General features: G+C 43.1%; 3 gene segments (V, D, J or C) and 1 further gene; all 4 read right to left on the bottom strand.

The window, feature by feature from the left end:
• Tcra (T cell receptor alpha chain) overlaps positions 1 to 26,668 on the bottom strand; it is a 1,796,232-nt gene that overhangs the window by 656,112 nt on the left and 1,113,452 nt on the right.
• On the bottom strand, positions 7,840 to 8,411 carry Trav15-1-dv6-1 (T cell receptor alpha variable 15-1-DV6-1). The segment is given in 2 exon segments: positions 7,840 to 8,142; positions 8,363 to 8,411. Coding segments are annotated over 2 exon segments (352 nt in total).
• Trav14-1 (T cell receptor alpha variable 14-1) lies at positions 13,529 to 14,030 on the bottom strand. The segment is given in 2 exon segments: positions 13,529 to 13,840; positions 13,979 to 14,030. Coding segments are annotated over 2 exon segments (364 nt in total).
• Trav13-1 (T cell receptor alpha variable 13-1) lies at positions 22,562 to 23,073 on the bottom strand. The segment is given in 2 exon segments: positions 22,562 to 22,840; positions 23,022 to 23,073. Coding segments are annotated over 2 exon segments (331 nt in total).

Raw genomic sequence — 26,668 nt, 5'->3', positions numbered from 1 at the left:
GGCCGGATTCTAGTCTCTTCTGCCAGTATTTCTTTACACTTATGTGCAGGGGCCTCGTCAGCCTCAGGTAGTAAGGAGGCGGGGTTGAGAATGGCTGGGGGTGCAAAACTTACTCGCTCTGTCAGCAATAGGCTCTGGTAGTGCGTCATTCGGGCGTTGGTCATCCAGCGGTCCGGTGGTTGCCTGATGATGCTCTCAAGAGAGTGTGGGGCCACTATAGTAACATTCTGGCCCATAGTCAGTTTGTCAGCATCTTTTACTAGCACAGCCGTGGCTGCTATCGCTCGCAGGCAGGAGGGCCATCCACTGGCCACAGCGTCCAGTTTCTTTGATAAGTAGGCTACCGGGCGCTTCCATGGTCCCAAAACCTGGGTAAGGACTCCCCTTGCCACTCCATTTCTTTCATCAATGTATAGGGTGAAAGGTTTGTTTAAATCTGGCAGGGCCAATGCCGGAGCCTGCAGCAGTGCCTTTTTGAGAGTTTCAAAGGCTAGCTGATGTTCTCTGGTCCAGGTGAATTCCCCTTTCTCTTTGGTTAGTGGATACAAGGGAGCTGCCAGTGTGGCAAATCCGGGAATCCAGAGTCTGCAAAACCCGGCGGTCCCCAGGAACTCTCTTACCTGGCGAGCAGTGGTTGGGGTCGGGATCTGCATAACAGCTTGTTTTCTGGCTTCTGTGAGCCACCGTTGTCCATCTCTCAAGACATATCCTAGGTAGGTCACTTCTATCTGGCATAACTGAGCCTTTTTAGCAGAGGCCCGATACCCCAGCTTACCTAACTCGCCCAGGAGGTTTTGGGTCCCAATTTCACAGTCCTCGCGTGTTTCTGCAGCTAGGAGCAGGTCATCTACATATTGCAGAAGAGTCACCTGTGGGTTATTGGCTCGGAAAAGAGCAAGATCTCGGTGTAGGGCTTCATCGAACAAAGTGGGCGAGTTCTTGAATCCCTGAGGCAGCCTCGTCCATGTGAGCTGTCCGGCTTGTCCACTCTCGGAGTCTCGCCATTCGAAAGCGAACAAGGGCTGGCTGTTGGGGTGTAACCTCAAACAGAAAAAAGCGTCTTTGAGATCCAGGACTGTGTACCATGTCCGACCAGGTGGCAAGGTGCTGAGGAGGTTATAAGGATTTGGCACCGTGGGGTGTATGTCCTGAACTCTCTTGTTGACTTCTCTAAGGTCTTGTACTGGACGGTAGTCCCTGGTCCCTGGTTTTTTTACTGGAAGTAGAGGAGTGTTCCAAGGGGATTTGCATGGGACCAAAATCCCTTGTTGGAGCAGTTTGTTAATTTGGGGGCGTATACCCTCTTGAGCTTCTCTGCTCATGGGATATTGTCGGACCCCTATAGGGGTGGCCCCGGACTTAAGTTCAATCACCACGGGGGGGACCAGTTTTGCCATCCCCACTCCTCCCGTCTCTGCCCACGCCTGGGGGTATCGATTCAACCAGTCCTGTAATCCCTCAGGGGGCTTTACTTTATTTTGGTAAAGTCGATATTTCTCCCCTAGTTGTAAAGACAGCTCTAGAGTCTGGGGCGCTTTTATTCCCCAGAAAACCTCCGGTCGATGAGAGGTGAAAGTTATTTGTGCTTTTAACTTGGTTAGTAAGTCTCTTCCCAATAAAGGCATAGGACACTCTGGAATGACTAGAAACGAATGAGTTACTCGATTTCGCCCTATGTCTACTACTCGGGATGTGGTCCATGGATACGATTTTTGTCCCGTGGCCCCGATCACCAAGGTTTTTTCATTTTTCTTTACTTTTCCTAGAGGTGTTTTGAGTACTGAAAATTCGGCTCCCGTGTCAACTAGAAAGTCCACAGGGGTCCCCTCCACTTTTAAAGTTACCCTAGGCTCGGGGAGGGGGGCCGAGCCCCGTTCCCCCTAGTCTTCATCTTCTCCAAGAGAAAGCACCTTTACCTCTTGTTTTTTTTTTTCGGACAGTCGCTCTTCCAGTGGCCCATTTCCTTGCAATATGCGCATTGGTTCCTCTCCAGGCGCTGCCCGCCTTCTCTGGGTCTCCTTGGTCCCTGCTGCCTTTTGTCTCCCAGGTTCCCTGACTGTCTACCTCTTCTTCCATTATCTCTTTCTCCTACTGCGGCCAGGATCCTAGTCAAAACCTTTTCTTGCCTCCTGTCTCTCCTATCCTCCTCTTCTCTTTTCTCTCTTTTCTCTCTCTCTAACTTTTCATCTTCTGTTTCTCTCCTATGATACACTTTCTCTGCCTCTCTAACTACATCCCTTATGGTGTAATCCTGCAAGCCCTCAATTCGCTGTAACTTCTTCCTAATGTCAGGAGCTGACTGGCCAATGAAGGCCATAATTACTGAGGCCCTTTGACCCTCAGACGTGGGGTCGAATGGGGTATATCTCCTATAAGCCTCCATGAGCCTTTCAAGGAAGACTGAGGGGGGCTCAGTCGCTCCCTGCATAACCTCTCTTACCTTGGCCAGATTCGTGGGCTGCTGGGCAGCACCTCTGAGACCCGCCACTAGGACCCGGCGATAATTGGACAGTCGTTCCCTACCTGATGCCGTATTATAATCCCATCGGGGCCGGGTTAGCGGAAATCCTTCATCTATCTCAGCTGGAGTTTGGACAGGGCGCCCAGCCTCATCTCGGACGTTTTTCCGAGCCTCGAGGAGAATCCTCTCTCTCTCCTCGGTTGTGAATAGAGTCTGCAGAAGCTGCTGGCAGTCATCCCAGGTCGGCTGGTGTGAATACATTAATGATTCAACCAACCCAGTGAGTCCTGCAGGGTTTTCTGAAAAAGGGGGGTGATGAGCTTTCCAGTTGTAAAGGTCAGAAGAGGAAAAAGGCCAATACTGTAGGGGCTGTAGACTATTTGGATCGGCAGGGGGAGCCCCAATAGCCCTGAGGGGGAGCGCCACAGTTGAATCCGCAGGCCCCTCAGGGGTGACTCCTCGCCGGCTCCTTGTTCCTGTGGAGGGACCCCCTCCTCCGGCCGGGGCCTGAGGCAGGGGTCCCGAGGGAGCTAAAGGTTGGGGCTGGGGAGCATACGGTGGGGGTTGAGGGGTATCGGGCCACTCAGGGGGTTCTTCAATCTCTGGATAGATCTTGGGGGGTTTCGTCACTGGTGTGCTGCGATCATCATCTCTCCCGAGCGGTGGTTTCGGTTTCTCTTTCTCACCATTTTCTCGATGGCTAGAATCTTGGTGCCAGGGCGGAGAGGCGGGAGGAATGGGCGAACCCACGGGGGTGGGTAGCGTGCCAAGTCCTCCCATACCATGATGTACGGTTGTTGGTCTGGATGCGACCCTGGTCCTTCCTGAAAAACAATGGCCTTCACAGCCCTTATGGTGGGTAAGTAAAAAGTTCCTTCTGCTGGCCAACCTACTCCAAAAACAGGCCATTCTGAGGAACAGAAAGTCATCCATGGCTCTTTCTTCACTTTTACTGACAAATTTTGTCCTCTAGCCCTAACGTCCGTCCAATGGTCCTTAGTCAAAGATAAAGGAGTAGACACGGTCTGTCCCATAGTGAAGAATAAGAGTAAACACAACACAATGACAGAGACGGAAAACACTAAGACATCCAAGCACACTCGTCTGCGTCTGGACTTACACAACCAGCCAAACGCTACCTCTGATGGAGTGGGATTCCGCTCCACTCCTCTGGCAGGAAGAGCACTCACTCTTCTTCACTCTGCCAGGCAACAGCCAGGTCCTCCTGACTGTTCCGTACCCCGGGCACTCCAGGGTCTCCCTCGGAATGTCTTCCAAGGGTGCAGCCTGTGGGGAAATAGACCGTCGTCTTCCCACAGCCACTAGGGTCCTTACGGTCCGCAGTGGCAGCTGCCAGAATACAGAATACCAGAACTGGTAACACAGGTGGGGCTCAAACCCACAATCTCAGAACTGAAAAACTAAGACACAAATTCAGCAGTGCCACACTTAGACACTTAGACAACAGACAACATAACAAGACTCACACAAACAAACGCACCTCCAAGGGGTCCTTCGGGGTTCCTGGGTGTCACGCAGATCTCGCTGGGGCCTCCAAATGAAAGAACTCAGCGGGGAAACCCCCACTCAGCTCCCGATTCGGCGTGCACCCAAGAATCACGAATAGAACACAACACCTTGATGTAACAACAAGAGGTTTTTTAATGGCGGAGCTCCGGGTCGAAACGTATCTCACATAACAGGAGACAGTGGATTCGACCACGAGGCTTGGAAGCTAGGGGTTTTTATAGAAAAGGAGTGGGGCTGGGGAAGGAATTGGCGCGGTTTCACATGATTGGTCCATTTAAACATCAGCAGCCTGTAACATTTAACTTAGGTCAGAGGGGTGGGAGCTAGGGAGGCGATGGGCTTGCCCGGGCATGTCCTGGTCTGTTCTGCTGTGTTCTCAGCCCCAGGTTTCAAAGCTCACAAACAACTCTTTGGGCTATTTAACATACATTACATGAATTACAGTTTTATTTCCTTTCACTAGACACAAACACATATGGATTGACACATGAACGTGCATCAGACATTAGACTAGACATTAGACAACACAAAGAGGGCAGAGAACTTCTGCTGTAGGGACCAGAGAGAAAAAGGCAGGGTGTCCCCCAACTTTTTCTCTGCCTCTGGGAGAGTTTCAAAATCCATTTTCCTCTATATTATTTTATTATTACAAACCCTGTTTCTGCTGCCTGATGTAGCTCCTGGCTGCTGACATCTGCCTGATTATTTAATTTAAACTTTTTTCCTCTTGCCTAAAGCAGCTTTTAAAAGCTGCAGACAACCGCCTGATCAGTTCCTAATTCTGAATAATTCGCTGCTGAACCTAAGTGGAAACCAGCATTGGGTTAGCACTGATTCCAAACTTAGCCTGAATCTTTCCGCACCTCCAGCAACACTTTATCTGTTGCTCACCATGCACCCCATACGATTCTTTCCTTTTTCTTCCCGTGGAGCTCCATACCAAGCAGCGTTCTTCCAGCATTTTTCTGCCATTCCTCAGGTCCCACGTTTGGACGCCAGACTGTTGGAAGCTAACCTCCAGCTCACAAGAAACGGGGTACACCTGGGAGGCAAGCCTGGACTGAAAAGAGAGGGGAACTAGGCAGTCGAGAGAAAAATGGAGCTAAGTCAAGATTCATGATCAAAGCTCAAATGTTTAATAAAAGTCTGCCATGCCAAGTTTCTTGATGTGATGCAAAGTTGTTAGCACAGCCTTTCAGCAGTAAGTTGCCAAATTTACAGGTTGCAGTTAACTCTGGAAAATCTCAGAGGACCGGTTTGGCCTCTCAGCAGGTGGTAGGCAGTGTCATATCAAAGGAAACTAGCTGAGTAGAAGGAGCTGCACCGCAGGTGGCCCTGCCTCAGTGGCATAAGGTCTGAACCAGCCTGCTTCAGGCTGGAGGAGGTTACAAATAAGATTAAATTGAAGACAACAACATAACAAAATATAAAACTATACATAATAATAATTACTGTGCAGTCTTCTGGGAAGGACATATATGAGGAATTCATGATTCACAAAAGCCATGGATACATGTGCAAGACTGGACCTTTCAGTATTCTATAATTGCCGTGAGGCTCTAACTCTATATGAGGAGCAACATTCTGCTGGTGCTTGCTGGGGAAGGGAAAGCCATATTCCTCCATGCTATAGGCACAGATAAGGTATTTATCTTTCCTCCAATGACTCCCTCACTCACATCCACCCTAGTAGAAGAACTCCTAATTAATTGCAGTGTGCCATAAGTGAAGGACATAAATATAAAACATAAATAAAAACTGTTGAAAGAAGATGGGACTTGTGTGGACAGGGAGGATAGTCAGGATAATGGAGGGAATACAATCAAAGTACATATATACATAAACACATATATGTGTATATATATATATGTGTGTGTATACACACACATATATAATTATGTAATAACAATAAGTTTAAAACTTTAAAATATCCAATAGCATGAAGTAGAAGGTATCATGCAGAGTCATTATTTCTTCCTCTTCAGTATGACATGGTCTCTCTGATTGGGTGGATTGTATATCAGTTTCCACAGGTAGAAAGGTCTGCTAGTCTCATGCATTGAACGAAGTCATCAGGAGGAGGATTTCTGTGACAAAGACCACTTTTCTGTCAGACATTTTGTTTTTGTTGTTGTTACTGCTGCTGCTGTCGTCATCGTCGCTGTTTGGATTGTTTTGGTTGTTATAATGAAACACTAACAAAAACCAATTTGGATAAGAAAGAGATTATTTCAGATGCTACTTCTACCACACAGTTCATTATTGAGGAGTGAAGTCAGAACTTAGGGCAGGAACCTGGAGGCAGAAAATGAAGCAGAGATAAAGAATACATTAGCACAGCTGAATTTTCTCTCTGTGGCTCTCACAGACCCCATACAGATGGACATTCACTGCCAACTACAGCAAGTACTGACTGGCAGAGACAGTGTGCTGCAGCTCTTTTGCCTGGCTGGTTCTATGTGAAGAAAGGACAATCTGAGTCCCCTTCTGTTTGCTTTAGTTCTTTCTCTTAAATGGCATATGGTGCTTTTACTTTAACTGTTTTCCATGTTGTTCCAGAAACCCAAGTGCTATCTGACTGTTTATCCAGACATCCTGTGGTAGCTCTGTAGTCTCAACTTGAATTACCTGAAAATAGGGGAAGGAGGGTTTACTCAGGGCATAAGAGTACTTGCTGCTCTTGCAGAAGACCCAGATCCTGTGCCTAGCACCCATCTGTTAACACATACCTTTCAATAACTCCACTTTAAGGGACTCTAATGTCCTCTTCTGGCCTCCATGAACACCAGAGCACACAGTTCACACACACAGCCAAAACAATTACATAAATGATATTAAAAAATAAATCTTTAAAACACAACTGAAAACACATTTTCCAAAATTTACTTCCCATGTTGCTCAGGTTAGATGGTGGACGTGGAAAAGGCAACTGTAGATGACTTGAGAAACAGGTTTGATGTTTATGTTTTGTTCACCTCTGAGGATTCAGGCCCAAGGTACATATGATGTCAATTAGTCCCTGATGACTTTATTATTGACTCCTTAACCCATACTTCCAATAGCATATATTCATCGTGATTCAAGTATATGTGTAGCACATTGGTAAGTGACACAGCTTCTTCTGAAGTCCCATCCCTTTCCTCCCATCCCCACCCTCCACTCCTGCCACAAGCACATATGGAATTTGGAGGTAAGAAAGTTTTGTTCTTCTAGACACCAATTGCATTCTGAGTCACTGTATTTTCACAAATCTCAGTACAGGAGATGACTTTATGCAGCTGGCCTTCCTAGTGGCTGGTCAAACTGACCTTCAGCACTTCAGGCTCAGTCCCAGATGCAAAGACAAAGTTTTGTGAGGATAACCTGGTCACCACCAGCAATTTCATGGAGTGAACTCCTTATAATCTGTCTCTGACTACTTCACTTGCTGGATCTTTTTTCTCTGAGTGTGACTTTTACCAGGAAGCTATTTTTGCTATTCCAGATAACTCATCTGAGGTATGTTATTCCCAACTCAAAGAGAAACTGATACTTTATATTATTGTGGTGCAAGATTCCCAACTGTAGAAAATACTACACATGGTCTCTGTGATCTATTTTTAACTGTTTCAAGACAACGTATTATAGAAAGCAGCTTACCACAATTGTTTCTGAATTGCATGGACTGAGGTTTTACTTAGAAACACAGTTCTGATGCAGACCACAGAGGCAGCATCCACAGCTGGGACCTTCTTGTTCGGGATGTGCAGGTGTGTTTCTCAGCTGGGCTCCCTCCCTTAGCAGGGAGGGGACTCTGCTTAAGGAGCCCCAGTTTTTGTTCAGCTTGTGCTGTCACTTCAAACACTGTGCCAGCTCCCAGAGAGCACAGAAATACTTTCCCGAATCGTCTGGTTGTAAGGTTGAAATGACAAGGCTGATGGATTTGCGTGATTTCTGGAAGACTACAGAATAGCGGCCGCTCCTCTCTATTGCAATAGTAGAAGGCATTTGTCGAATAAGCAAAACCATCTCTCCACTAAGAAGGTGCTTGTACCAGAAAAGATGGTATAAGACCTGACTTGTCTTATATGAACAGTCCAGTGTGAGTTTTTCGCCCTCCTGCCTGCTTGTTGTTGACCAGACCTGAATCACTTTCTGGGCCACATTAGATCCTGCAGAGCAATCAAAAGGAAGAATTAAAAGCTTAGCCTGTGACAGTGTGAACAAAACACTTTTGGAATTGGGCATTTTAAAACCCAAAGACAAACCTGACTAAATACACATTGTGCTGGCTTCTCTCCAATCCCTCTTCCCCATCATGTCTGTAGGAACTGCCATATGCCTGTCAATGCTTCCTGTTTATATCCTTAGTTATACATGATGCATTCATACCAGAGAAAGCCAAGGCCACCAGCACACAGAGCAGGCTGTGAGGAGGCATGTGACACACTGTCCTCTGCATGAGTGTGTCTGCTCTGCCTCAGCTCAGAGATCAGTGTCTAAGTGCCTGCCACATGCACTGCCTACATTCTTATGTAGCACCCCAAACAGGAAATGGGGTTTTCTAAGGTCATAGGCCACAAGTTCTAAGTAGAGAGAGAAAAGGTGGAGCTTGCCACAGCCTTTTACTTACTTCCTTGTCTTCCTTGTTAGATAAAGGAGGCAGCACTTAGAAGGGAGAATGGGAAAATCCATGCTGAGAAGGTAGCTGCTTTACCCACATGGGTATTATTCAATGGGATAATGTTAGGACCCCAAGTTAAATTCATCATGAACCATGTGAGATAAGTAATGTACTTACAGGTCATTATCAGATGTTTTCTTCTCTACATCAATTTGCTACTAAAGGTTAACAAAGAAAAAGTCCTTAAAAGTCCATGCATCTTCCCCAGAAAACATCAGGATCTAAAATAGTCTTCTTCCCTTAAAGAGTGATAGGGTTTATTTAAATTCTGCAATTAACAAAGGTAGTTCTAAACTGTGTAGTAAAGGGCAGTCCATTAGAATTCCAGAAGATCCCTGTCTGCTTACATTATATAACATTGTAACAGGAATAAAATAATAGTTCTTTGGAGGTCTAGGAGATACTCATTGTGTCAGTTCCCTTCTGTAGACCATGAGAACCTACGTGTGGATCACCAGTGGCCACATGAGAATCTAGATGTGGTAGAGGGCACCTGAAATTCCAGATATGGGAAGCAAAGGCAGAAATATTCAAGGGTTTCACAAGTCAGTCAGTATAGTTGAGTTGGTGACATTCAGGTTCAGTGAGTGTCTATCCCTACACCAAATAAAGAGGTGGACAGCAATAGAAGATAGCAAATGTTAACCATGAGCACTGGTTCACACACACACACACACACACACACACACACACACACACACACACACAGAGAGAGAGAGAGAGAGAGAGAGAGAGAGAGAGAGAGAGAGAGAGAGAGAGAGAGAAGAGACAGAGACAGAGACAGAGACAGAGACAGAGACAGGGATGAGACAGACAGACAAACAGAAGACACAGGGACACAGAACAGAGACACAGAGATAGACAGACAGAGACACAAACAGAGATAAAGGACAATAACTCAAAACCCCATTTTTACAAACATGGATTAACTTTTAAAAGTCTAACATTAGGATGCATTCAGAAGATGGTTCTTGTACTTACATAGAGAACTCTGCATATTATATGTCCTGAAAGTTTCTATACCATTTCCCCCAATTATCACTTGTTGAATTCTGTTTCATTTTAGTTTACACAATGGTCATTGATAATCTTTCCATGTCTCTCTCTGATTCAAGTCTATTACATGTGCATGATGCAAATAACCTGCACTTATGGTGATGTTAAAGCCATGTAAATTGGTGGTTGGATTTTTATTGTCATTTAGTATGTAGTTCATAATCTTTCACTTGCTATCCCAATGGATGAAATAACTCAAAAGGGAATCAAAAGAGAAAATACAAACAAGGTTTCTGAAAGAGCTCCAGGCCTCTCTATGAGATCAAATGACCTATAATCAAGTACATCAGGGACTATTGTCTGGTATCTGGGGTATATTCCGCTGTCCATTTCACTGCTGAGAGCTGAGAGCACATGCTCTGGACTGCAGTCTCTGTAGTTAGCAGGAGACTATGGGAGCCACAGCAGCCTGGGGAGCTCAGAATGGCACAGCTCTGCCCCTGCTCTCCTTCTCCACAGAGCAGGTGGATGCTCTCCTGCCACATAGCCACAGCCTCTGCGATGTGACTTTAGAGTACATTGGGTTTGAGTCCTGGGCTGGACAATCAGTCTCATTCTAAATGCTGCTTTGTCTTTCCTTGTGATTTATTGACAGACAATACTTCCTAGTGAAAATAAAGCTTAAGGTTGGTAGAGAGATAGCTCAACAGGGAAAAGCACTTGCTGCTAATGATAAAGGCAGCACTCTCAGTGCCCAGGACCCATTTGACAAGCCAGTGTCCTGCAAAACCTGCAACTCCAGCTTTGAGGGATTGGACACAACCTACTGGCCTTCACATGCACACATGTGTACCTATACACAAGTCTGTGTATACTCACACATACATACACAAACAAAAATAAAATCTTTTAAAAACAATTAAGCTTAATATTTAAGGAATCATAAAAACGAATCAGTCATTCAGGAAAATAGGGATAATGTTGCACTTAATTTAGAAGTGGGGAGGTAGGTCAATAAAGAAAGAGAGGAGAGAAAATAAATGCGGAGGGCCTGCCCCAGCTGGAATGGGTTGAGTGGAACATAGCATTGGATACCGACCAAAAGAGTGGTGGTCCCTGGCCTTGCAGGACATTAAACAATTTCTTACTGTCCTGTGCTTCATTAGGTGCTGGAGACTTAACTCTGTCTTATTATTCTGTGATAAAAACTTCAATCTTTATTACTGTTCTGTGCTTGATTAAGCACTGAGGAATCTTAATACTTTATTATTTACTTTATAAATCTCTGTTCTTGCATAAGTGCTGGAAAACCTAGCTCTAACTTTATACTTTATAATTCTCTGTGCTTAAACAAATGTTAGAAAACTTAACTCTTACTTTATAAACGTATTTTATAATCCTCTGGCAATTAATATATGCTGTCTAGCAGTGGAGGATTAAGTAAAAATGCCCTTTGTTCTTTTCTCTCTTACCCAGAAGGCCAGCTACTTGGTAGTCAGGCTAGAGGGAGGTTTGGAACAATTAGCTTTTAGTTGGGTCAGGAAAAGAAAGTCATGTTCACAGAAAGAAGTTTTTTACATAAGCAAATATGCATAGACATGCATACACATTCATACATGCATTCATACATGACCAAACACATCAGTCCTGATCACTTGTCTCATCAACTCCACATGTATTCATGCATACTTACATGCACACACCTATCCTTAAATGTGCATATATCTATTTAGTGGACAGAGCAAAAGCCCCACGAATAAGCTCCATAGAGCAAGTGCCAGTTGCACTTGAAAGAACTCACTCATTCTGGATGAAAAATAAGCTTCAACCTTTATTGCTTACAGAAAGAAAAAAGAATTTTCTTTTGAGTGTGAAAAAGCCCTGTCCTTGTCAGTGAGAAGAAACTTGCTGTTAGGGAAAAACACCTGTCTCATGGTAAGAAGAACCCTGTCTTCTCTGTGCTCACCCTGCTCACGCTGCTGTGTCCTGATGCCCAGCTCTGCTCTGCTCTGCTCTGCTCTGCTCTGCTCTGCTCTGCTCTGCTCTGCTTCTTCTCAGGTTGCTATCATTCCCAGTTCTTGTAAATTTGCAGGATATGTGATCCCATGGTATCCTAATCCTCTTATTTTCTAAAGTTCATAAGTTCAAACATAAATTCAAATCACAAATTGAATAAGAATGACTGACAGAGATATTTACATGTGTTTCCATTAAGTCTAGTTATCTAATTAAACATCCATTATCTGTCACTAACTCACAGGTTCATTAAGAGTTTAAAACAATAATTCTTATGTCCAAGCATGATTTTGTCAAGAGGCAAATCATATGCCTAGTGTCTCATTATGTCACAGGATTAGACAAAGTCCTTATATAGCTGTTATCTTAATCTGATCTGAGATGTTTAAGCCTGTGAGTTTAGGGCCAAATAGCAAATTCATGACTCTGAGTTTATTGTTAGGGTGTTTTCAAGATTTTAGTTAGAAATAGCTGAGAGTAGTTAATGGACAATAGTTCATATTAATTTACATAGATAGTTGGTTTTCAAAAAACATGAGAAATTCACAGAATGTCATGTATTCACTTGTTGTTAAAACAAGTCTGCTCCTGACAGCTTTCCCTGTCTTGGATTCAAAGAAGAAATAGAGCATCTATGAATTGTTCCTGTTGTGTTGAGACAGCCACTAGGCAAGACTTGCCTCATTTCATCTACAGACATAATACTGTCCAAAGAAAGAAGCTTGATTATGCCAAGACAGAGTAGGCTAGTCCTTAATATCCTGTTTCTCTAAGGTCTGTCTGTCAGATGTTTGTGGGCCAGAAGGCTGAAGTCTGATGCTCCAACATGTTGAAGTAAGGGACTGTCCAGGTGATCAGCGGTGTCTATAAATTGGCTAAGTTTTGGACGCTGTCTTGGGCTTCCTATATATTTTCAGTTAATATCAGTTGTTCTTGGATTTCTGATAGGGCTGAAAAACTACATGGTCTCCTAGCCAACCCAGGTTATTACTTTGAGAGGAACAGATTTGAGAGGATGGTTTTCAGATGGCACTCATAACTTGATGGTAACCAACACATCTCTGATTGGACTTAAAGCCCACTAAGGAAGAAGAAAATAAGAGGTCCTTTTGTTGTTCTGTGCATAGCCATAAAGACTATAGCTGATTTTATTTGAAAAAAATTACATTCAAAATTGTATTTTGTTCATCAATAATATACAAATATGAAGACATTTTTCTAGTGAAGGTTTTGTATTTTCATTATATAAGTAAATTAAATTCTTCTTTCCTCGATGATGTCATTTGTGCTGTAAACACATCTGCATCCTTGTGAAGGCCTCCTGGTTTACATGAATTTCTTGAAGGTAGATGTAGATTTGAGAGGCAAAACAATAGGAAGTAGAAGAAGTCAGTGGTCATGTAAATCACCACTTCCTTGGTCATCAGAGGAAATTAAGATAAAAGAAAATTCTATGTGATTTCTACCTGAGAAGCCAAAGTCAAGATCTCCTGACCCTGGGTTGTAAGAGAGGAGGTTGTTGACAAGAGAGTAGGTAGATGGGGCCTTTATAATTTATAGCTGGTACAAACCAACCACACAGAGAACCACACAGTGCAACCACTCAGAAGAGCAATTCATTTAAACTAGTTAAACACAACTAGAAGTCCAGCTGGTTTTGAGGAACAAGGAGACTGGAGGAAAGCAAGCCATTACTTTACCTTGTACTGTCACTAGCCTGAATGAGTCTAACCCCTATATCCACTGTTCCTAGAAATGAAAACTCCCCCTGTATCTCTGCTAGGCTCAGCCCAAAGCAGGGCTTTGCTGGAGCCTCAGCTGCAGGTTTGGGTATGGGCTACAGGTGCCTGGAGAGCACTGTGCACTTGCTGCACAGAAGTAGGTGGCTGAGTCTCCAGGCTGAGAGTCTATGATGTGCAAGGAGAGCTTTTTCTCCCTTTTATTGAAGAAGGTTGTGAATCGTCCATCTTCCTTTTTATCGGACACTGAAAGTATGGATATCAGAAGTGCAGGGCCTTCCCCAGGGAACTGTTGGTACCATGGGAAGTAGTTAAAAGTGCTGTCCTCATAACTGCAGGTCAGAACTGTGGTTCCTCCTTCCCAGACTGTCAGAGATTGGGGACTTTGTCTCACCTGCTGCTGGTCATGTTTCTCCTTCTGCTGGCCATTCACCCCTGTGTAGAGAAATAGCAACTGTTGTTAGGTTCCCAGGAATGTACTTCCTGCTTAGATAACATGACTTGCCTGGTGCCCCAAGTCTCTCATGCCTCCACATTAATCCCACATTCTCAGGTTTCTCCTTCATGACTTACCAGCTAGGTGAAGGCCTAGGAGTAAAAATGATGCTGTCAGAATCTTGTCCATTCCTCCTAGACTGAAGCTTGGGGGAAACTCAGGTGACCTTTTGTCTCCCACAAAACACTGACTCCAACTTCACAGGCACCTCAGCTCTTTGAGCAGGCTCCACCCTTCACAGATGCTTTGTCTGAAGCTCTTTCTGACATAGGAAGCACTTCCTGTTCTGTTCAAACTTAGTATTGCTGAAAGCAGAGTCCTGAGAATCAGAAACCCTGTCATTATAATTCTGCCATCACATATTGTTGGTAAAATTTTGTGTTGATATAGCCACCAAGTATAGCAGTATGGATTCTCTGAATGAATGAAAGAAAGAAAGAGAGAGAGAGAGAGAGAGAGAGAGAGAGAGAGGGAGGGAGGGAGGGAGGGAGGGAGGGAGGGAGGGAGGGAGGAAGGAAGGAAGGAAGGAAGGAAGGAAGGAAGGAAGGAAGGAAGGAAGGAAGGAAGGAAGGAAGGAAGGAAAGGAGGACCAATGATCCAGCTAATCTAATATCATTTAGGGGAATTGAGATCACCATATAAAAGTCAGCATATAAACACATACGTGTGTATGTATGTTTATTATTGCACCATTCACTGTTGCTAAGATGTAACCTAGTCAGACAATGAATGAGCAAAACATTACATCTGAAACAACAGAGTAATACTCAGCCAGAAGGAAATAGGAACTTAGGCCATGTGTAGAAAAGTGAATGTTATTGAGGGACATGATGTTAAAAGCAAAACAAAGCAGACGTGTAGAGGCCTACAACACATATGTGTTCTCAAGCATAAAAACAAAAAGAAAATGAAAGAAGGGGAAAGGAAAGAAAAGATGATCTAAAAATGGAAGTTAGACAAATGAGTAAGGAGGAGGGGTCACTTGGAGGATGAGAGGAGAGTACAGCAGAAAGGGAGGGCATGGTGAATATGTGGAAATCACTACAAATACATATAATAAACTGTTACCACAAACCTACTAGCCTGTACAATTAATGTATGCTAATAATTAGGATATTTATGATTAAGAAAGGATGAATTTTTCTCCATTCTAGAAGTTTACACACACACACACACACACATGTGCGCGTGTACATAAAACAACTTACAATTGAGTTATTATATATGGGGCATGAATAGGCCTACCAGACTCCACAAGCTAGTGAACAAACAGACAGTGGCAGGAATGGGTTACCTTGTTTGGTGTTTGAGTAAATTTTCTATCTATGAGTAAGAGAAATATAATAGCCAGAAGCTACTGAGAGAGGGAATTAAAATTTGTTCCGTTTATATTCTAATCATTGTCCACCTCACAAGAAAGTCAAGTCAGGAATTCAAGCTGGAATAGTGGCAGGAAACAGAGGGATGAAAGCTGCTCACTGCCTTGCTCCCCCTGGCTTGCTCATCTTATTTTACTTTATACAACACAGGACTTCCTGTGCAGGGGTGGCAATGTCCACAGTGGGCCAAACCTTCCCACATCGAAAATTAATGAAGAATATGTCCACAGATGTGCCTCCAAACCAGTAAGACAAATAAAATTGTTTGATTGAGGCTCCCTTTCCCTGGGTGTCTCTAGTTTGTGTCAAGTTGATAAAAATTAATCATCACAGCTTACCACTTGTCAGCCCGACACATAAAAACAGTATTATTTAACCTTAATCTTTATTTACTTCTTGATTCTCCAAGATCTCATTTTTGGAACACAACATAAAAAATTATAAAATATAAATATCTGTCTTTTAAAAATTTCAAAGACTTTAATATTTAAAGTCTTCTACCACTGGGTTCCTATAAAATCCAAAATAAATTAGAAACTTCTTAATCCAACTGGTAAGAATCAGGGCACTCTTAAATCAAACAAAGCAAATCCCTGGTGCCTACCCTTATCTTCTTCCCATTTCCCTTCAGTCTTGCAGCTCCCGCTCTGCAAAACCTGTATCATATGTGAGACTCTTACACATTGCCACGTTGGGATTACAGATTGAAGTGAAACCCTGACTTCCCAGACCATAGTTTCTATGTGTGGAAACTTAGGAGATAATTCCCAGAAGATTGACTTCAGTTAATCTAATTCATTAAAGCTGATTCTTCAGCCACAGCTAATCAAGATCAATTGTTCCAATAAAACACAGGTTTCATAGGTCCTGAGTTCAAATCCCAGCAACCCCATGGTGGCTGTAACGAGATCTGACGACGCCCTCTTCTGGATCATCTGAAGACAGCTACAGTGTACTTACACATAATAAATTAGTAAATAATCTTTAAAAAAGATAATTTCATAAATTCATTCTTTTTAATAGCTGAGTAGTACTCCGTTGTGTAAATGTACCACATTTTCTGTATCCATTCCTCTGTTGAGAGGCATCTGGGTTCTTTCCAGCTTCTGGCTATTATAAATAAGGCTGCTATGCACATAGTGGAGCATGTGTCCTTCTTACCGGTTGGGACATCTTCTGGATATATGCCCAGGAGAGGTATTGCTGGATCCTCCGATAGTACTATGTCCAATTTTCTGAGGAACCGCCAGACTGATTTCCAGAGTGGTTGTACAAGCTTGCAATCCCACCAACAATGGAGGAGTGTTCCTCTTTCTCCACATCCTCGCCAGCATCTGCTGTCACCTGAATTTTTTATCTTAGCCATTCTGACTGGTGTGAGGTGGAATCTCAGGGTTGTTTTGATTTGCATTTCCCTGATGATTAAGGATGTTGAACATTTTTTCAGGTGCTTCTCTGCCATTCGGTATTCCTCAGGTGAGAAATCTTTGTTCAGCTCTGAGCCCCATTTTTTAATGGGGATATTTGATTTTCTGGAGTCCACCTTCTTGAGTTCTTTATATATAATTCCTAGGCAAATGGATGGACCTGGAGGGCATCATCCTGAGTGAGGTAACCCAATCACAAAATAACTCGCACAATATGTACTAACTGATAAGTGGATATTAGCCCAGAAACTTAGGATACCCAAGATATAAGATACAATTTGCTAAATGCATGAAACTCAAGAAGAACGAAGACCAAAGTATGGACACTTTGCCCCTTCTTAGAAATGGGAACAAAACACCCATGGAAGGAGTTACAGAGACAAAATTCAGAGCTGTGACAAAAGGATGGACCATCTAGTGATTGCCATATCCACGGATCCATCCCATAATCAGCTTCCAAACGCTGACACCATTGCATACACTAGCAAGATTTTGCTGAAAGGACCCAGATATAGCTGTCTCTTGTGAGACTGTGCCGGGGCCTAGCAAACACAGAAGTGGATGCTCACAGTCAGCTATTGGATGGCTCACACGGCCCCCAATGGAGGAGCTATAGAAAGTACCCAAGGAGCTAAAGGGAACTGCAACCCTATAGGTGGAACAACAATATGAACTAACCAGTAACCCGGAGCTCTTGTATCTAGCTGCATATGTATCAAAAGATGGCCTAGTCAGCCATCACTGGAAAGAGAGGCCCTTTGGACTTGCAAACTTTATATGCCCCAGTACAGGGGAACACCAGGGCCAAAAAGGGGGAGTGGGTGGGTAGGGGATTGGGGGTGGGGTGGGTATGGGGGACTTTTGGGATAGCATTGGAAATGTAAACGAGGAAAATACCTAATTTAAAAAAAGGATAATTTACAAATAATTAAAGTTCTGGACTGGGAGGAAACTAAATAGAGAGGTATGATTTGAGGGTTTTTATACTTTCTTTTCTCTCCTTTATCATTCTTTCTTTCTTATGTAAAGAGATAGGGGTTGAAAAGAATAAAGAGAAATATAGTAATATAAGAAATTAGACAGATGAACCTAGATAATTAATTTTACTCTTAAACCAAGCATTTTATAGTCATAATCTTACTTTGGTAGAGATCTTTATATTTTAAAGCAAAATTGAAATTACATTCTGTTACATTGATACAGAGTTTTGGATATTGATACAGATTTAAGATTTTCATTGGTATAAATCTTTGTATATTGATACAAAATTTAAAATTAATTTTGTTACTCTTAGATAGGTATTGTGCCTATGCAACTTATTTAAGAATACAAGGCTTAGATGTAGTTCTTTTAATAGTTGCTATTCCAAACTTTAAAATAATTAAATAATGCAAGTTAATAATAAAATAGTCAAACTCATGCTCATATCAGGTTATAATCTAGTTAATTACAATAAAATGTTTTCAAGTAATAAATAGCTAAAAATAATCAATGTTTGATGATCCAGTTATGTTATTTATAGATAGATGGTCTTCAAAAGCACCAGAGATCCACAGAATATGGCATTTAATGTTATTTCATTATTAAAAGATCTTTTGACTACGAGACATGTCTGCTCCTGACAGTACCCCCATTTCACTTCAAGGAAGGTGGTGAGCATCAATACTTCCATGTGGAGTTGCTTAGATTGTGGCAAGCTAGCCACTGGGGGTAGAGGGTGGAAATACCCTAACTTCATCTACAGACAAAAGGCTGACCAAAAAAGGACAAATGGACATAAGATTGTCGACTATTAAGCTCTTCCAAGACAGGGTAAGTTAGTCCTTCATAATTCCTGCTTCACTTAAAGGTCTGTCAGATATTCTGGACCAGAAGGTTAAAGATAGATGCTCCAATGTTATAAGGAATGTTGGGTACTGTCCAGGTGTTCACCTGTCTCTCTCATTTCTATAGTTTTGCAAGGTTTGTCTTTATTCTTCCTGCATACTCAGGTAGTATTTTATTCCTTCTCAAATCTCTGATGGAATTGAAGACTAGTTAGAGTCTCATAGTTGAACTTAAGTTGATTAGCTTGAAAGAAAGTGTTCTAGATTTGAAAAGATGGTTTTAGGATAGTGATACAAGTTAAAAGAGAAGAGAATTTGGGTACAGAATATTAGACTTATTGAGATAGAGTACATGGTTAAGAACCTCATATATGGTAAAAAATATAGATTGGACTTTTAAAAGTAATTCATACCTAATAATTTTCATGATTGTTTTAAAAAAGCCCCTACTATGTATTGTTTGTCACTATAAGAGAAAGAGCCTTATTAATTGAACAAAAGGGGGGAAATGTAGTGGATTGGCCTGATGCTTGTATTCTAATGTTAATTTGGGGCTCCCAAGACTGGTTGCCCCTGAGATGAAAGAGTCTGTATATAGATGCTGAGTGACCCTTCCTCCAAGTTATTTTTGATTGTTAAATAAAGATGCCAACAGCCAATATCTGAGCAGAAAAGGCATAGGTGGGATTTAGGTTTCACATACTTGGGATCAGAGAAGGACCATGAGGAGGAAGAAGAGTACAGGAAAAGGAAGGACAAGCTGCCATGGGTTAGGAGTCAAAAGAACATGGCCCTCTGGGCTGGCCAAATGTAGTTAAGAGCAGCCCAAGTCTACAACCACCATAAGATGCCCCTATAAGAGCTGTCAAAAATGGCTGTACTATAACCCCTCAGCTACAGCTCTCAAGGAGCTGTCCACAATGGCATATCTTCTCTCCTGCCTCACCCTATGACCTTGAAATACCATCACAGTAGCTGTCCTACAGGTGCTGTCCACAGTAACGGCACCTCTTTTCCAACCTCATTGAGCAACATACAAAGATGGAACCTCAGCCAAAGCCATCTAAGGCTAAGAAGAACTTCCCAACCCATCCCATGGGCCTGATGCAGGGAAAGGGGGTTTAAAAAAAAGCCACCAATCCTCAGGCAGGAAAAACCCACCAATTCCTGAGCACAAATACCACCAATTCCTGAGCTCCGCAACCTCATGACTTGAATCCCAACAACCTTCAATCTGGAAATCTCCGTCCTGGAAAGCTCTATCCCCTAAGAAATCCTATATAAGAGCTGCCCTTTGTCCAGTTCCCCAATGTCTGCTCTTGAGAGCAGAGGCAGCCACTCCTGGATTTGACCCTTCACACCCTGGACCCAATAAATCTCTTTTCTGAATTTTGCTGCCTAGTGTGACTGTCTCATCAGAAGAAGCCAAGAAGCAATAAAGGAAAAAAGGGAAGAAGCAAAGGAGTGGAACAGAGCCGAGGCTCCTGAGCTCCTCATCGAGGTTGGAGATGCCCTTCCCTGTCATCTGTAATGGCTTTTCTTAGGAGGCTTCTTCTCAGAGCTGTGCTGTTCCAGAGCTCTCATGTCCCAGTATGCCCTTCCCTTGTGACACTGTCACACCTCAGAGATGTGTGATTTCTGGATTCCCATGTATCTGGATTTCCTTCCATTGGGATACCTTATCCCTTCAGAACTGTGTGGTTCCTGGGTCTCTAAGTCCCAGGCTACCCTTCCATTTGAGAAGAAACATAGCTCTAGCCTTGAAGGATAGCATACATCTTCATGGTGTTCACTTACAAATTCCTACTTGTCAACATTATGGGCCCAGAATAAATAGATGTGATATAGATAAATAACAGATAGATGTATGAATTTCCTCTCTAATTAAACTTAGGCAATGTAGAAAACAATTCTATAATAATTTTAAATCCTAGTTTACTAAGAAGTATGTGGGATGAGCCAGAGCCTTCAGCTGCTCTGAAGCAGCACTGCCCTCCTGTGGCCACATAGGAAGGTCTTCACTCAACAGTTCCCTGAGCTTAAAGGCCCAGGCCTTTAGGCATTAAATATTTTTCTAGGGACAATATTTTTGAGATGGAGAGAGATTTTGTCTATGTTAAGGTCAGCTATAGGATGGTTTTCTTTCCTCCCCTTCCAGCCTTTTCTCCATGTACCATCATGAGTCTCTATCTTTCTATCTTGCCTAAAGCCACTTCCTTCTTGAAAATGAGAGAAGCTACTCATAAGGAATGAAAAAATGAGAATGTTCACTATGTGCAACAGAATTTTATATAATAAGCAAATGGCTGCATTTGACATGAGTTATACTTTTTTGACCCATTATTTAGACCACTTGTATACATGGTGAATATTAAGTCACAAACATTGTTTTTCACTAAAATATTTCTTTTTTTTTGAGATTATAACATAATCACATAATCCATCCTCCCTGTCATCTGTCCAAAACCTTCCATATATTTCTCCTTGCTGGTTTTAAAAGTTATGGCTTCTTTCATTAATCATTGTTATATATGTATGTATATACATATTTATTTCTAGATAAATAAATAAATACAATCAGTTCGATCTATGTTGTCAGTACTGACCAATCAGTATTGGATAACCAGTTGGTGTGCTCATCTCACCATCAGCATTCTTGGTTTCCAGTAGGTCATTGTCTAGAACAGAGACTGTGCTTTCCCCATCCACTTTAGCAAGTCTGTGGTTGTTGCATTTCAGCTCACGTTGGTGAGTCTTCATCTGTGCAGCTTCCAAAATTCCCAGGAGACACAATTACACAGCAACACCCTGATCCTCTGGCTCTTGCCATCTTTCCTCCTGTCTTCTTCAGTGTTTCCTGAGCCTTAGCAGCAGGAGGGGTTGTACTGTAGACACATCTTCTGTTGCTGGGCTCCGAAGCACTGCACCTTGATTTGTTGTGGTTTTCTGCAATGGCTTCCATCTTCTAGTAAAGTCATGGAGACCCTACAACCACCACTGTACGAAAACAGACAATCCCTAACTGCATTCTAAGTGTTTGTCCTTATCCCATACACGTTCATTTAGAGAGTCTGCTCATTTTGCTCATTTTAGGAGTCAATCATTTGCTTTTATTGAGTTGTAAGAACACTTTTTAGATATTCTATTTAAAGTTACTTGAAATATGTGTAAATAACAATATGTTTTGAGTACTTTTTCAAACTCCCTGGTATATTTTCTTAAAGATATTCAGATCTCTACTCAAAAAAATTCAAAGTAATGATGCATTAAAATTAATAAATGAAAGCTAACCCTCAATAATGAATTAGAAGATTCAAAAAATCACTGTGGGTGACACTGTTCTGTGGGAAAGTGGTTCTGGGTTGTAAGGAAGCTAATTAGGGATGATTCTGCGAGTGAGTTATTAACAGCCTTCCTGCATGGTTTCTGTTTGAATCTCTTGTTTGAGTTCCTGCCTTAATTAACACCAATGTTGAACTATGATCTGGAAGTGAAAGCTAAATAAATCTGATCACCTTCTAGGTTGCTTTTACTCAGTGTTTTATCCCAGCAGCAGAAAGGCGACGAGAGCAAGCAGCTATCTGTGCATTCTATATCTTACACGGTTCAATGTTTTTGCTGTAGTTTCAGTTTGATTTCTCCTCACTAATCCTGACCCCCACAGCAGTTCTACCTGGAAGCCTGCCTTTGCCTCTCATTCCATTTTCTCCTCAACATTTATGAGTTCTGCACTCTGTGGCTTAAATGATCATGTTGATTCTATCCTCCCATCAGCTTCTCTGCTGGTTCTAACATAGGCATTCATGCTTTGAGAGGGTGTGTGCATGGAGCAATGAAGATAAAGACCAATGTCCTGACCCTACAAGGACAAAAGCTCACCTGAAGTTACAACTCTACCAATACAGGAAAGGTATATTTAAACCAGACAGATAGTCTTTGTGGCTTCCTGATGTCTTGTGACTGCAAAGGGCCACACCCACCCAGCTGAAGGTTTGTGTTCGGGCTGCAGGTGTGTGTGGAGCACTGTGGTTCCAAAGCACAGAGATAAGTGCCTGAGTCTGTTGTCTGGGAGGAGGAAATGTGCAAAGAGCTGCGACGTTCTTTGATGACTGTAGTGGATGTCAGTCTCCCACTATGCTTTGTCCCAGAAGGATTGTAGAACAGGCTGACGAGACTTCCCCCAGGACGTTGGTAAAACCACTGCATACTGTTCAAAGATGTGGAAAAGTTACACTGCAGCTCTGCGTTCTCCCCCTCCTGCAGAACCAAGGACGCGGGGCTCTGCTGCACTTGCTGTCCTTTCACCCCTGATTAGAAACAGAGAAAGAGTCACAGATGGCTGTCACTGCAGTGTCCACAGAGCCCTGAGCACACCCATGGCCTCTGAGAAGGTGGGAGCTCTGCAGGACTCCTGAGCTGCTCTCCCCACCCCTCCATGTGCTGACCCAGATCCTCTCAGGTGCCATGAATGCGGACACCCAGACTCACAGCAAACCTGGGTGCACAGAAGCCCCAGCAGAGAGCTCAGCAGCCTCTTCATGGTGCTTGTGTGGTTGCTGGAGACAGAAGCAAGTAACCAGTCCCTGGGCTGTGGTGTCAGGGTGGCTGTTGAAGTGTCCCCTCCTTCTTCTGCAACTAGTCAGCTCCACTCAGGAACCCTGCCTGGCCACACCCTGCTGAGTTCCCTCCCAGCCTTCAGAGCCTGAAGCTCCTCCCATGCAAGACCTCGCTGAGAGATTGGGTAGAGAACAGTGAGGGGAGGGGGACATTCTGAGATGACCCTTGGGTTGTATGGAGTTAGAAAACCATGAGAAAGAGAGGACTCCATCATCCCAAGAGAATGTGCCTCAGCTGTGTACAAAGCCTGGAAATCTCAGTAAAAAAAAAAAAAACAAAAAACAAAAAACAAAAAACAAAAACAAAAAACCAAAATTTTAACTCAGGAAACAGTTGTATGTTCTAAAAACTAAAGAGCTTTTATTGGAGCCTCAAAGATGGCTTAGCAGTTAAGGGTATTTTTTTTGCCTAGAGGCCTTAGCTCCCTTGCTAGCATCCACATCAGGTGGCTCACAGCAGCCTGTCACTCCAGGTCCAGGGAATCAGATGCTGTCTTTGGTCCTCTTCAGAACCTGTACATGGGTACCAGATGTTTACACAGACTCACACTCATATGCATTACCAAAAAAGAAGTCTTCACCTATGAAATAATTTAAGTGAGATCAGTGCAGTAGAAAAAGAACCAGGAACATAAAGATATAGCCAAGTGCAATGGTTTCCTAGCTTTGCAATGCATTTTAAAGTGTGGGACACTCCTGCAACAGTCACCATGTGTTCTAAATGCTGTATAAAAAATAGGACTCCATAAGAAAGAAGTGTACTGAGGAAAACTAATGTAGGAGAGCTGCATTCCAGAATGACAGGGCAGCAGCCCTGGTGTCCTGACTGCAGGAAACACTGTGCTATGCAGAGGACTGCATTGTAAAGCTTTACCATAAAGAGACTGGATGAGAAATGAGACTAGTGATAAAAAAAAAAAAAACAACTACATAATCTGATCCAAAATAGCTTACAGCCCACCTCATGCCCTCTGAGTCTGTCACAGTCTCAAACAGTATTAGAATAATCAATGATTTCTACTTTGATCAGAATCCTATAGCATAATTGGGGTAAACTTTCCCTCTTGGATAAAAGTGTTGTTTCTCAAGAATCAGATCATTCCAATTATAAACAAGTAATTGGCAACTAATATCTATCCCATAGGAATGAAGAACTTGCCAAGATTCTACTTTCTCTGTACTGTTCTCTTTGTAAAACATGCTGATTCCCTGAAAGTGCCTGAGGCTGGGACCCTGGTCTCTTACTCTGCAAGCCTCAGGTTGTGTCCAGCTCTGCCCTTGTGACTCAAGGCAGAGGAACACTCAGCTCCCTCGGTCCCATTGTCAGGGGATCCTCAGGTGGGACAATTTTCGTCCTTCCTGACTCAGTCTGAAAGTCCTACATGCTAGAGACAGGATAATTTCCTGGTGGGAGCTTCAGGAGCTGCTGGGGACCCAAGTGAGGGTGTCACACATGGACCCTGAGCGACAAGGGATGAGCAGCTGCCCCTCAGCTCCAGAGCAGCTGCTGCACATGCACAGATGCAGCCATCAGGCTGGGGCGTCCCTGGGCTCTGCCTCCTCCTGTAGCCTCAGTGATGTGTGGGGAATTCAGCCACAGGAGGGTCTCTGTTCAGAGTGAAGCCACACAGTGTTCTTTCTGTGAAGATGGACTGAAGCAGAGTGACACTCACAGAGCTGTCCAAACTTCAGGATGCCCAGCAAGGTCACCAAGATGAGCAGGAAGCAGCTCACTCCTTCCTGAGAGATTCCCAGGAAGCAAATGAAGCCTGAAGAGTAGGAGCAGTAGACAGAGCTTGCTCTGGGCTTATGGAGGCTTAGATACCTTCATCCTAATAACATTGGAGAGACAATGAGGAAGAGACACTTTCTTTCCCTTGGCCTACCTCTGACATCTGGGTAAAATATGTGCTGTCAGAACATACTGAGGCAGTGGAAGAGGTTTTGAAAAACAATTTAATAAATTCATATAAGAACATAATGTATTCAGACCAAATCCACCACCACCCTGCTCCTGCTACAACTCCTCTCAGAACCCACTATATACCACTCCCCCCGACAAAGCCAGGAAACTAGAAAATAGGGCATTGGGGGGAAAAGAAAGTTAAGAGTACAAGATAGGATAGTAGAGTGCAGATAGTTTAATGTCAAAGGGAGCATGGAGAGGGCTGTGTAAGTGGAGAGCAGAGCAGGATGGCAGGGCAGGACTAAGACCGAGGTTTGAGTGAGTTTACTCTAATCAGTGAAAAAGGCATTTATGTTTTAGAAGGTGTCATTTGGAGGCCCAATAGAGACATAGGAAGTTCACAACTGCAGTGGGCTTTGCACTGTCCTTGTTGCCTTCTCAGGGTGAATTCCAAGGGTTTCTGATCATGGGCCGAGAAAGGTTTATGCTAAGTGTCAAAAGTTGTGAGTTTTTTAAAAGAAGAGTATACAGTTATGAACTGGAATGGGGAAAATATTTTAGAGTGATAAAATTGCAGCATCTTTACACAATGCGAAATAAGAGCCAGAATCACAGAATTTAGACACTGAGTAGTTGCTGGAGTTCTACACAATGCCATCAAAATGTCTGAGAAAAAGGCGTGGTTGATGTTGCTGAGAATATTGCAGGTGCATTACAGTACGAAGAGTGAACTAAGAAGTATAGGCTTGAATAAACATTGTGAAAGTGCATAAAATAATCAAAAACAACAACAACAACAAAACAAGCCCACTTCCACTGGGGAGCAGGGCGGAGGTAGGGTATAGGGGGCTTTGGGGTTAGTATTTAAAATGTAAAGGAAGAAAATATCTATAAAAAGAAAGAAAATAGGAGTAATACATTTTAAATTGGGCAACACATCTAAGCTAACATTTCTCAAAAGAGGTAACACAAAAGACTAACAGAAAAAAGAAAAAAGAAAACAAGCCCACCACAATCTCCATTCCAATTAACTCAAATCCAAATTCAACAGAAATCAAGTTTATGAGAGCCTCGATTACTTGTTCAGTCCCTTGGCTTTTCTTATAAACTACAACATAATTCAGGAGTATCACCTGCCATATTCTAGGCCCTGCCCACAGGAGGAGATTATGCAGTGCATGGACATGGACACCAGGGGGCAGGAGATATGAGCGTCATCTTCCACTTCTACTACCACAAGTCTCTCTAGCAGTTATTCTGAGGGTTAATATCTCTCTCTCTCTCTCTCTCTCTCTCTCTCTCTCTCTCTCTCTCTCTCTCTCTCTCTCATGTGTGTGTGTGTGTACTATCAATCAAAATATCAAAATAAGGTCATTGAGGACCTTAATAGGTCCATTCTGTGAGGCAATTTTATGCCAAAGGCAGCACACAAAGGACAGAGTCCTCCTCAGGCAGATCAGAGAGAGCTCAGTGTGGTAGCAGTGAACAGTGAGAGCAGAAAAGCTTATTGGAAGCAGGGAGGAGGGGAGATACAGATTCCAACACCAGACACTGCCTGGAAACAAACCAACTTGACTTGAGTTAAGGAACCAGGAAGCAAGTGCTCATAATGT

This window comes from Mus musculus, chromosome 14 (genome assembly GCF_000001635.26).
Source record: "Mus musculus strain C57BL/6J chromosome 14, GRCm38.p6 C57BL/6J".
Lineage (NCBI taxonomy): Eukaryota > Metazoa > Chordata > Mammalia > Rodentia > Muridae > Mus > Mus musculus.
The sequence above is the reverse complement of the archived record's forward strand: the minus strand, read 5'-3'. Positions and strand labels throughout refer to the sequence as shown.